Raw genomic sequence first — 12,220 nt, 5'->3', positions numbered from 1 at the left:
ACGCATTGAGACTGAGGTGTTCACCATAAGCAACAATGCAGAACAAAAAATATTGTCCTTCCTGCAAACACATCTACTGAACACATCATCTTCTCTATTCAAGATTTTTGGTGTTGATCAAGTGTGCTGTCCTACAGCTGAAGCTATGTTTAACATTGTTAGGCACTCTTAGAATCGATAGGAGTCCAAAACATATGTATGCTTCCACTTAGGAAACTTCTCTGCAGTTGCTTTGTTAGTTTGTCTTATCACTGAAAATTTTTGTAGCAGTCGTTTTTGCCTGACTCCTCAAAATTTTTGCTGCCACTTTGGTGAGAATCCTTATGAACACATACTGCAGAGTATGTGAGTGTATCCCTAGCCCAGTCACTGCAGTAATGGCAACAGGTAATAGTTCACCATATAATTTTGAGTAAGGTGTACCCTTGATAATGCAGTTAAATTACTGAGAGACTCTGCCTACCCAGAAGGAAAATCATGTTACTTCCTCAGTTCATTCATTTCCACATTGGTTTACTTCCCATGAAAATTATTTGTGCCTCTTCTTTACTGGCTGTCTGCCTCTTTGAGAGAGCTTTTCTCCTCAAACAAATGCAGACAAAGAAAAACTGTGCCATGACTTTTTGGTGCGACAAGTTATCTTCCTTTTTGATTATCATATTTTTTTTAGAGGAAAAGGTATAAATGAAGTGACACTAGAGAAACAGACCAACAATACAAATATAGGGGAACATTACAAGAAACAAAAGTCATTTCCTGACTTGTGGATTGCATCATGGTATAATAATATTCTTGATCATAAAACTAAATGCTCAGTGCTAAGGTAGCCTATCAGGTATGATTTAAATAGAATTTATAAGGTAATTATAATGAGGTTACACTTTAAGAGCCCTCATATGTTTTCTTGGGTACTGATTTCCACAAAACTGCTATAGATTTTTATACTGGTACATCATCTGCATGTTTTACCACATATGTCCATTCAAATTAAAAATACTGAATTAAATTTCAGTCTCTAGTGCAACAAATATGAGTAATACAGTACACTGTCATGATTAACTAAATTCATTGCTTCATGAAGGAACACTCTAATCTCTATTCTGATTCATTCTTTTTTCATACCATATCAAAACTTCACTTTCTGTTTCTCAAATGTACTAAAATGATAAACCTGAAAAATGTACTAAAAATATTATAATGGAGCACAGTTCTCTCCCAGACTTTAAGTACAAGATCCTCTGGATTTATCCTTCTTCAAAACAGATGAAACAGCCTGCTCAGCAACACAAAAAAGTCTATCTGTAAATTTTGAAAATGATTGGGTTCTAATTTGTAATGGCACTTCCAACATAGTCATGGAGCAGTAACATCCTAAAAAAGGTGCCACATGTCTCTTGAAAGCTACACACATGAAGACCATCACAAGAGTGCAGCCACAGATGAAATCATTAATAAAGGTTACATCGACAATTAAAGGTATGTCAAAAATCTGATGCCATAGATGTACCTGAAGGAAGTTTATGGTATTTTTAGCATGAAGAATTAACCAATAGAATGTTTTTTGGATTTATTGAGTGTTGACCAGAGAAAAAACATAAAAAGAATTTTTTTCAGGACAGTTTGGACCATGTGTCTGTTGGAATAGCAGCCAACACTCTTGCATTTCTTGACTAGTTCTGGATTCTCCAGCCCAGGTCTGCTTTTAAGTGATTACTTTCTCTTTCCCACAACAAAATAGACTGCTTATGGCCATTGTATTGAGTTCTCAGAAAGCCAAGTCTCTTTATGAGGTATCCTCATTTAACTTTCCCATAGAGGCAAACCCTGAAGCCTTCATCAACTAGCTTGACTACGGAAGAGTAGTATAATGCACAAATTCATGCTTTGACTGATGCTGTCTTCTCCTCCAGTTTTTAATGGTCACTGGTGTGCAAGCTCTCATGTTTAGCTGTTCTACTCATATTGCACTGCCCAATGCAATCTGTCTGAGTGTTTCTTTCTGTAACCATTTCTCCTATGAGTTGAGCAGATAAAAACTACAGTTTATAATCACACTATAGTTTTTTTTAATACTATAAAACCAGTTATCTTTCACTTCACATGTTATTATTGTTCAAAGTGTTTTCAAATGTTATTGTTGTTCAAAGAACCAAATTTTGGAATATATGTCAGAAGCTGCTTTCAAAGCCCTCAGTCTTATTTCACAACAAGTATGCAACACAATCTGACTTTGATTCCACATTACCATTTTTGAAGAGTAACTTTATCTTGTTATCCCATTCTGTTTTGTCCATTGTTTAGCAACTGCATTTTGTTAACAATTAATCTACAAAATTATTCTGAAAAATAATGCCTCAAATCTTTTATGTGAAAACTCTTAGAGCTTTTCAAATAAAACATATTTTAGGACAGATTGCTACTCACCACGTAGCAGAGATGCTAAGTCACAGACAAGCTTAACAAAAAGATTACTAAACAAATAATCTTTTGGCCAGAAGGCCTTCTTCTGAATGAGGCAACACACACACTCATTCAGAAGAAAGCCCTCTGGCCAAAATCTTACTTGGTAGTCTTTTTGTTGTGCCTATCTGTGACTCAGCATATCCGCCATATGGTGAGTAGCAATCTATCCTTTTCATAATACTGTCATTACACTATTCTGGATTTTCCGTAGTTTGATTTTGTCTATATATTTACTTCTCAGCATAGTATGGCAAGGAACATGTTTCTCCCAACAAGAGACTTGTTTGTTGACACCATCGCCACAGAACTTTGTTGACGGAGCCACAATCCCACAGTGCTTGCACTGCACCTAAATGTCCTACTCTTGACTTTGATGCCACACTCTTTGTTGTCAGTTTTTTTTTATTATTATGTTTTATTTGGAGCAAACTGAACTATCTACATTGACAGTAAAAACCTGAAATCCTAGTTTGACCATGCAGCTAAAGTTGAAGTGAAACCATATCTGACAACACAGATCATCAAAACAGCCAGTATTTTCTTGAAAATCAGCTGAGGTAACATGTCAAACGCAAAGGAAACAACATTTTTGAGATAAATACTGTATTAAATCTGTTGCCAACCATCACTTCTCATTGATGATAGTCAGTATTAAAGGTACCAGTATTTAAGTAAATAAGTGAATTATTACTCTTTTTCTGCACTGACAATGTTTCTACCACTACTATACTTATGGAAACTAATATTCTTTGAAATGAAACACAATTAATGACAGAGCACTGAGAAAGAATTTTCATTTGCTACATGGAGTATATAATTACTGATTGTGACCAAGTTAAAACTGTGAGATGAATCGGGGCTCAAGATGAGATATGTATCTTTTGTGGGCAATGCACTGCCACTTATGCCATCTGACCTCACTTCAATTGCTGACTCAAAGTTTATAATTCTTATGGGATCCTTCCCTTTCCTTTGCAACTGTACAGTTTTAACTTGTGACATACACACATAAAAAAAAGTTTTGCATCACCTCGGTTCCGAGAGTCCTGTAGACAAAAATTGGGATAGAGATCAACGTAAACATCATTTTGAACCTTTTTAATCCAGAATGAGATTTTCACTCTGCAGCGGAGTGTGCGCTGATATGAAACTTCCTGGCAGATTAAAACTGTGTGCGCTGACCGAGACTCGAACTCGGGACCTTTGCCTTTCGCGGGCAAGTGCTCTACCAACTGAGCTACCGAAGCACGACTCACGCCCGGCCCCCACAGCTTTACTTCTGCCAGTATCTCGTCTCCTACCTTCCAAACTTTACAGAAGCTCTCCTGCGAACCATGCAGAACTAGCACTCCTGAAAGAAAGGATATTGCGGAGACATGGCTTAGCCACAACCTGGGGGATGTTTCCAGAATGAGATTTTCACTCTGCAGCGGAGTGTGCGCTGATATGAAACTTCCTGGCAGATTAAAACTGTGTGCGCTGACCGAGACTCGAACTCGGGACCTTTGCCTTTCGCGGGCAAGTGCTCTACCAACTGAGCTACCGAAGCACGACTCACGCCCGGCCCCCACAGCTTTACTTCTGCCAGTATCTCGTCTCCTACCTTCCAAACTTTACAGAAGCTCTCCTGCGAACCATGCAGAACTAGCACTCCTGAAAGAAAGGATATTGCGGAGACATGGCTTAGCCACAACCTGGGGGATGTTTCCAGAATGAGATTTTCACTCTGCAGCGGAGTGTGCGCTGATATGAAACTTCCTGGCAGATTAAAACTGTGTGCGCCGACCGAGACTCGAACTCGGGACCTTTGCCTTTCGCGGGCAAGTGCTCTACCATCTGAGCTACCGAAGCACGACTCACGCCCGGCCCCCACAGCTTTACTTCTGCCAGTATCTCGTCTCTTACCTTCCAAACTTTACAGAAGCTCTCCTGCGAACCATGCAGAACTAGCACTCCTGAAAGAAAGGATATTGCGGAGACATGGCTTAGCCACAGCCTGGGGGATGTTTCCAGAATGAGATTTTCACTCTGCAGCGGAGTGTGCACTGATATGAAACTTCCTGGCAGATTAAAACTGTGTGCGCCGACTAAGACTCGAACTCGGGACCTTTGCCTTTCGCGGGCAAGTGCTCTACCAACTGAGCTACCGAAGCACGACTCATGCCCGGCCCCCACAGCTCTACTTCTGCCAGTATCCTGTCTCCTACCCTCCAAATTTTACAGAAGCTCTCCTGCGAACCATTGAGAATTAGCACTCCTGAAAGAAAGGATATTGCGGAGACATGGCTTAGCCACAGCCTGGGGGATGTTTCCAGAATGAGATTTTCACTCTGCAGCGGAGTGTGCGCTTGCCCGCGAAAGGCAAAGGGCCCGAGTTCGAGTCTCGGTCAGCGCACACAGTTTTAATCTGCCAGGAAGTTTCATATCAGCGCACACTCCGCTGCAGAGTGAAAATCTCATTCTGGAAACATCCCCCAGGCTGTGGCTAAGCCATGTCTCCGCAATATCCTTTCTTTCAGGAGTGCTAGTTCTGCATGGTTCGCAGGAGAGCTTCTGTAAAGTTTGGAAGGTAGGAGACGAGATACTGGCAGAAGTAAAGCTGTGGGAGCCGGGCGTGAGTCGTGCTTCGGTAGCTCAGTTGGTAGAGCACTTGCCCGCGAAAGACAAAGGTCCCGATTTCGAGTCTCGGTCGGCGCACACAGTTTTAATCTGCCAGGAAGTTTCATATCAGCGCACACTCCGCTGCAGAGTGAAAATCTCATTCTGGAAACATCCCCCAGGCTGTGGCTAAGCCATGTCTCCGCAATATCCTTTCTTTCAGGAGTGCTAGTTCTGCATGGTTCGCAGGAGAGCTTCTGTAAAGTTTGGAAGGTAGGAGACGGGATACTGGCAGAAGTAGAGCTGTGGGGGCCGGGCGTGAGTCGTGCTTCGGTAGCTCAGTTGGTAGAGCACTTGCCCGCGAAAGGCAAAGTTCCCGAGGTCGAGTCTCGGTCGGCGCACACAGTTTTAATCTGCCAGAAAGTTTCAACCTTTTTATTGCTCATGAAAACCACACATTCCATGTTGTACCACCCTACAGTGAGACCTTCAGAGGTGGTGGTCCAGATTGCTGCACACACTGGTACCTCTAACATCCAGTAGCATGTCCTCTTGCTTGCCTGTATTTGTCATGGCATACTATCCACAAGTAAGGCACTTTTGGTCCAGATTGTCCCACTCCTCAATGGTGATTTGGCGTGGATCCCTCAGAGTGGTTAGTGGGTCATGTCGTCCATAAACAGTCCTTTTCAATCTGTCCCAGACATGTTCGTAGGGTTATTGTCTGGAGAACATGCCACTCTAGTTGAGCAGTGTTGTTATCCTGAAGGAAGTCATTCACAAGATGTGCACAATAGGTGCGCGAAGTTTCATCCATGCAGATGAATGCCTCGTCAATATGCTGCCGATATGGTTGCACTATTGGTTGTAGGATGGCATTCATGTATCATACAGCCATTACATTGCCATCCATGACCACCAGCGGCATACATCGGCCCCATATAATACCACCCCAAAACAGCAGGGAACCTCCACCCTGCTGCACTCACTAGCCAGTGTGTCTAAGGCGTTCAGCCTGACTGGGTTACCTCCAAACACGTCTCTGATGATTGTCTGGTTGAAGGCATATGCGACACTCACCGGTGGAGAGAATGTGATGCCAATCCTGAGCAGTCCATTCGGCATGTTGCTGGGCCCATCTGTACAGCACTGCACTGTGACGTGGTTGCAAAGATGGACCTCGCCATGGACGTTGAGAGTGAAGTTGCACATCATGCAGCCTATTGCACACAGTTTGAGTCTTAACACGACGTCCTGTGGCTGCACAAAAAGCATTATCCAACATGTTGGTGTTGATGTCAGTGTTCCTCCAAGCCATAATCCATAGGTAGCGGTCATCCAGTGCAGTAGCAGCCCTTGGGCGGCCTGAGCGAGTCACGCCATCGATAGTTCCTGTCTCTCCGTATCTCCTCCATGACTGAACAACATCACTTTGGTTCACTCCGAGACGCCTGGCCAATTTCCTTGTTGAGAGCCCTTCCTGGCACAAACCGTGGTATTGACCGTGTAGGCATCATTGAACTACAGACTACACAAGCCATGTAATTCCTTCCTGGTGGAATGACTGGAACTGATCGGCTGTCAGAACCCCTCTGTCTAATACCTAGGTGCTGCTTATTCGTGGTTGTTTACATATTTTGGTGGGTTTAGTGACATCTCTGAATAGTGAAAGGGACTGTGTCTGTGATACAATATCCACAGTCAACATCTATCTTCAGGAATTATGGGAACTGGGCTGATGCAAAACTTTTTTTGATGTGTGTACAATCAACACTCAGTAAAGAGTATGAGAATTATTACTCATTAAAAGTAATGAGGCTCAAGATAGGCCAAACTCTCTATTATATAATTTCTTTCAGAGATGCTAGTCCATGTGATATCTTCAACATGGTTTGGAAAGAAAAGGAGAGAAGGATGATCTGAGTTGGCCCATGAGGCTTGCTCAGGTTGCTCAAGTGGTAGTATGCCGTTTGTGAAAAGCAGATATATGTGTTAAGCACACCATTTTAACTTATCACATATGATCAAAGACAGAATAATCTTCTACAGACAAGGCAGTGGCAGACTTAGGTACAACTGCAAGATAACATAAACAATAGGTTTTGGTGACCAGGGATTTCGTCATCTCTAAAAAGAGAAGAGAACATGGAATAAATGAGATTATCCACAGCATAAATTTTCATCAGAGCACTGAAGGCAGCCAGTGAAAAACTGAAATACGAGTTGAAGACTTTTCTGCTCTTAGCAGGGATATTCAAGATCCTGTTAACAATACTTATTGAAGTATTCTAAAATTGATACAGTTTATAAAATTGTGTCCTTTTAGTAATTATTCAGAATTTGATCTGGCTCAGCCATTGTCATATGGGCTTGTTCATGGCCTCCTCAAAGTATTCGAGATGAATAATGTGATAATTCCTAACAATAGTGTATTGTATGCTCCTTTTCCATTTGATATCTATTGATAATATCTTACTTATATTACTATTATTCAATTTTTGAATGTTCATTCATTTACTTAACGTTGTGATTTTCCTGATTATTATGTAAAAATGTAATAGTTTTTCCTGTTGTATAAGGACTAAAAGCTACCTACAATTAGAACTTCCAATAGGTGCAAAAGCTTATTCTTGGACTATATAGTGGAAGGCTTTCTATAGAAGATCAGCTGAGATAACATTAGAAATGGTAACAGTACAATATTATGAATCAGCATTTAAAGGTCACCTCATGCTGAATTGTCCATACTGTTTGAAAAGTACTGGATTTTCTCATTTCCCTGTCCGGTGAAGTCTGCCATGATCTAGTGTTGTCGATAATGTTCATACTTAATTCCTGCAAAAGTATTATTTTCTCCAAGCCTCTTCTTTCCTTTGTCAAATGAAGGAACCCACCCACACCTGAGCTAATGTTTGTATCACCTTTTTTGTGCATAGATCTTCTACCACCTGATAAATAGATCATAAAATGCTGGATGTGACTATAGGTTCTTTTCTGGAAAAAAGGTAATAGTCCTTGCTTTCATCTCCCTGTTTTTGTACCAGTCATTTTGAACTGCATAGCTCTTCTCTTATCCTGCAGATGAATATGACTACCTCTAGTTTAACTACACTATTACGGTGAAATGTCAAGTATTAAAAATTATAAGACTTGCAACAGTTGCAATCCTAGTGTCAAAAAGCTAATAATTATCAGCTCTAAGAATTATTATTGAAAATTAAGTTACTTATATTTATGAACAATGCAGAGAATACTTTGTAATCATACTTTGTCTAGCTATTGCCGCTACAAGCAAAGTAAATCACTAAATGATTTGAATTTACATAAATTCATAATTAATAGTAGCTCTAATATGCTTTTAAGTCATTTTAAATTTGAAATGCAAAGCACATTATATAAAAGCCTAAATGTTATGACACAGCAAAGTTATTCTAATAAATGAGATAATCGCTTTCAGCCAAAGCAGCACTGTGTAGCAACCATCAGCACATCAATACAATTTACTGCATGACACAGTGCCCGCAAATACACACCTCTGCATCAGGCTCTGTGTTTCTATGTCCTCCATTTGTATGCCCTTCTACACTTTCAGTTTCTTCTTCTAGACCAACCATATGCTCTTCCTCAGTTTGAGGCATGAGGAGCAATTCTTCTTTGGATTTGAATTCAAGTTGCGTGACGATATAAAATGGACATATTAGTCCAAGTATGACCTAAAATCAATGATAAAGAAACAAATTGAAGTCATAGTTATAAATAAGACAAATAAACATTCTTCTCTGGCTGAAAATGAATAAAAGAGTATACCATTTGATGAGTACATGAAGCATATGATGCTAAATGTACAAACTTTCCTTGAATTCGGAAACAAACTATAATAAATAATTGAGTAAATAAATAAAATACAAACACAGTATCTGAACTAAGTGAACTAACAGTTCAGGGGTCTGAAAAAACATCAAAACTTGAAAGACAGGGAATAATAAGAAAGTTATCAAAGAAAGGAAAGAAGATTAAAGTTTAATATCCTGTCATCAATGAGATCAGAAATGGAGCACAATATTGGATCAGGAAGGATGGGGAAGGAAAACAGGTGTGCCATTTCACAGGACCCATCCCAGCATTTTCCTTAAGTGATCTAGGGAAATTACAGAAAACTTAAAACTGGATGGCCAGGTGGGAATTTGAATCTAGTATTATTCTCATCAGAAATGATAGCAAAATCAGAGGCAACAACAACAGTTGAGGTATGCATGCCAGTGCAAAAGATGAAGAGAGAGACAAAGTGTAGCAGCACTTTGAATCGGTAATACAGTATCCAAAGGGAGATGAAAATCCATTAATTGTCGGGGGGACGGGAACTTGGTAGCAGAGGACAGAACAGAACAAGTTATGGGAGAATATGGGCTCAGTCATAGGAATATGAGAGGAGAAAGACTAATGGGTGCTGCAATAAATTTCAGTTACTAATAACTAATACATAATTCAAGAGTTACAAGAGGAGGAGGTATACTTGGAAATGGCCTGGAGACACATGAAGATTCCAGATGGATTATGTCATGGAGAGACAAAGATTCTAAAATCAGATATCAGATTTTAAAGCATACCCAGGAACAGATATATATTCAGATCACACTTCAGTAGGCTGGCATTATGAGAATCATCCACAAGAACCCAAGTGAAAAGAAGCAGGATACTGAATGACTGATTAATTATGATGTACATCTGAAGTTCTCTAAGGCTGTCGATACTGCAATAACAAATACCACAGGAGTCAGTTCAGTTGAATGGAAGGGACATCTCTAAAAATGACAGTAACAGAAAATGGTAGATAAATGTAGGCACAAGGAAAGTAACAGTGAGGGAACCTTGGGTGACATTAGTAATACTTTAATTGATTGACAAAAGAACAAAGTACCAAAACTGTTCAGGGAAAGACAGAAATCCAGAAACAAACACTGAGATGACAAAAGTCAGGGGCAGCAATATGCAAATATACAGATGGTGGTAGTATCGTGTACCCAAGGTATAAAAGGGCACTGAATTGGTAGAGGTGTCATTTGTACTGAGGTGATTCATGTGAAAAAGTTTCTGACAAGATTATGGCTGCATGATAGGACTTAACGAACTTTGAACATGGAATGGTAGTTGGAGCTAAATGTGTGGGACATTTTTTTCTGAAATCATTAGGGAATACAGTATTCCAAGATCCACAGTGTCAAGAATGTGCCAAGAATACCAAATTTCAGGTGTTACCTCACACCATGGACAATTAAGTGGCCAATGACCCTCAGTTAACAACCAAGAGCATAGGCTTTTGCAAAGAGTTGTCAATGATAACAACAGAAATCAGTGTATGATGAATGTATGCATTAGGACAGTGCAGCAAAATTTGGTATTAATGGGCTATGGTATCAGACGAGCAACACAAGTGCCTTTACTAACAGCATGACATCATTTGCAGCATATTTTCTGTGCTCATGACTATCGGTTGGACCCTAGATGACTTGAAAACTGTAGTCTGGTCAGATGAGTCCTGATTTCATTTGGTAAGAACTGATGGTAGGGTCTGAGTGTGGCCCAGACCCCATGAAACTATGGACCCAAGCTGTCAATGAAGCACTGTGCAAGTTGGTGGTGTCTCCATAATGGTATGGGCTGTGTTTACATGGAATGGACAGAGTCCTCTCTTCCAACTGAACCAACTACTGACTGAAAATGGTTATGTTTTGCTACTTGGAGACCATTTGCTGCCAAACAACGATGGAATTTTTATGGATGGAAATGCACCATGTCACTGGGCCACAATTGTTCTCAATGGTTTGAACAACATTCTGAACAGTTTGAGCAAATGAGTTGGCCACCGAGATTGCCCAATATGACTCCCATCAAGCATTTATGGGAATAATCAAGAGAAAAGTTCATGCACAAATCCTGCAATGGCAAAACTTTTGTGGATGGCTTAGAGGCAGCATAGCTCAGTATTTGTGCAGGGGACTTCCAGCGACTTGCTAAGCCTGTGCCATCAAGTTGGTGCACTACACCAGGCAAAAGGAGGTCCAACACAATGTTCGGAGGTGTCCCATGACTTTTGTCACTTCAGGTATGTCACTCAGGTATGAAATAAATAGAAAGTGCTAGGAAGATAAAGAGAAGTGGTTACTGGGAAAATTTCAAGAATGAAAAAGAAATGGTTGTCAGAAGGACAGACACAGCACATGGAAAAATCAAAACAACCTTTGGTGAAATTAACAGCAAAGATGGCAACATTAAGAGTGCAAGAGGAATTTTACCATTAAATACAGAGGTAAGAGCAGATAGGTTGAAAGAGTACACAGAAGGCCTCTGTGTCTGTTTGATGTTATAGAAAAAGAACTGGGAGTCAATATGAAAGAGCTAGGTGAAGTAGTATTAGGCAGAGTTTAACAAAGCTTGGAAGACTTGAGATCAAATAAGGTAGAAAGGATCAATGGCATTCCTTCAGAATTTCTAAAATCATTGTGGAGAAGGGAGGGAATGTAAGCGAACGACCTCAGAAGTTGATATGCAGCATCTATAAACTGGAGCCATGCCATCAGACTTTCAGAAAAATATCATCCACCCAATCCCAAAGATAGCAAGGGCAGATAAGTGTGAAAATTATCATACTATTGACTTAACAGCTCATGCATCAAAGTCAATGTGAAGAAGAATAACCAGAAGAATGGAAAGAAAATTAAGGCTCTCTTGGGTGACAAATCAGTTTCACTTTAGGAATGGTAAAAGCACCAGAGAGGCTATTCTGATGTTGCACTTGATAATGAAGCATGACTTGAAAAATCAATATACTGTATGTACAAAAACCATGAGGATGTGATAAGAATGGAAGACCAAGAATGAAGTTCTTAGATTAAGAAGGGTGTAATATAGTGATGCAATTTTTCACCACTACTGTTCAGTTTATACATCAAAGAAGCAATGATCAGAATAACAAAAAGGTAAGGGGGCAAGATAAAATTGAGGATGAAAGGATACTAACGATAAGATTTGCTGATGATATTGCTATCTGCAGTAAAAATGAAGATGAATTACTGGGGCTGTAGGATGAAATTAACAGTCTAATTAGTACAGAAGAACAATGAAAGTAATTAGGAGCAACACAAGTTTGATTAGTGAAAAA

The 12,220-nt window shown here is 40.0% G+C and overlaps 1 protein-coding gene across 1 annotated transcript in view; it reads right to left on the bottom strand.

The window, feature by feature from the left end:
• Positions 1-12,220, bottom strand: part of LOC126260425 (transient receptor potential cation channel trpm) — a 198,932-nt gene that overhangs the window by 49,054 nt on the left and 137,658 nt on the right. Inside the window, exon 14 of the mRNA XM_049957754.1 lies at positions 8,595-8,774. Within this exon, the coding sequence (XP_049813711.1) occupies positions 8,595-8,774 (180 nt within the window). The remainder of the gene's footprint in view (positions 1-8,594; positions 8,775-12,220) is intronic.

The sequence above is a fragment of the Schistocerca nitens genome, chromosome 5 (assembly GCF_023898315.1).
Source record: "Schistocerca nitens isolate TAMUIC-IGC-003100 chromosome 5, iqSchNite1.1, whole genome shotgun sequence".
NCBI classification, from domain to species: Eukaryota; Metazoa; Arthropoda; class Insecta; order Orthoptera; family Acrididae; genus Schistocerca; species Schistocerca nitens.
The sequence above is the reverse complement of the archived record's forward strand: the minus strand, read 5'-3'. Positions and strand labels throughout refer to the sequence as shown.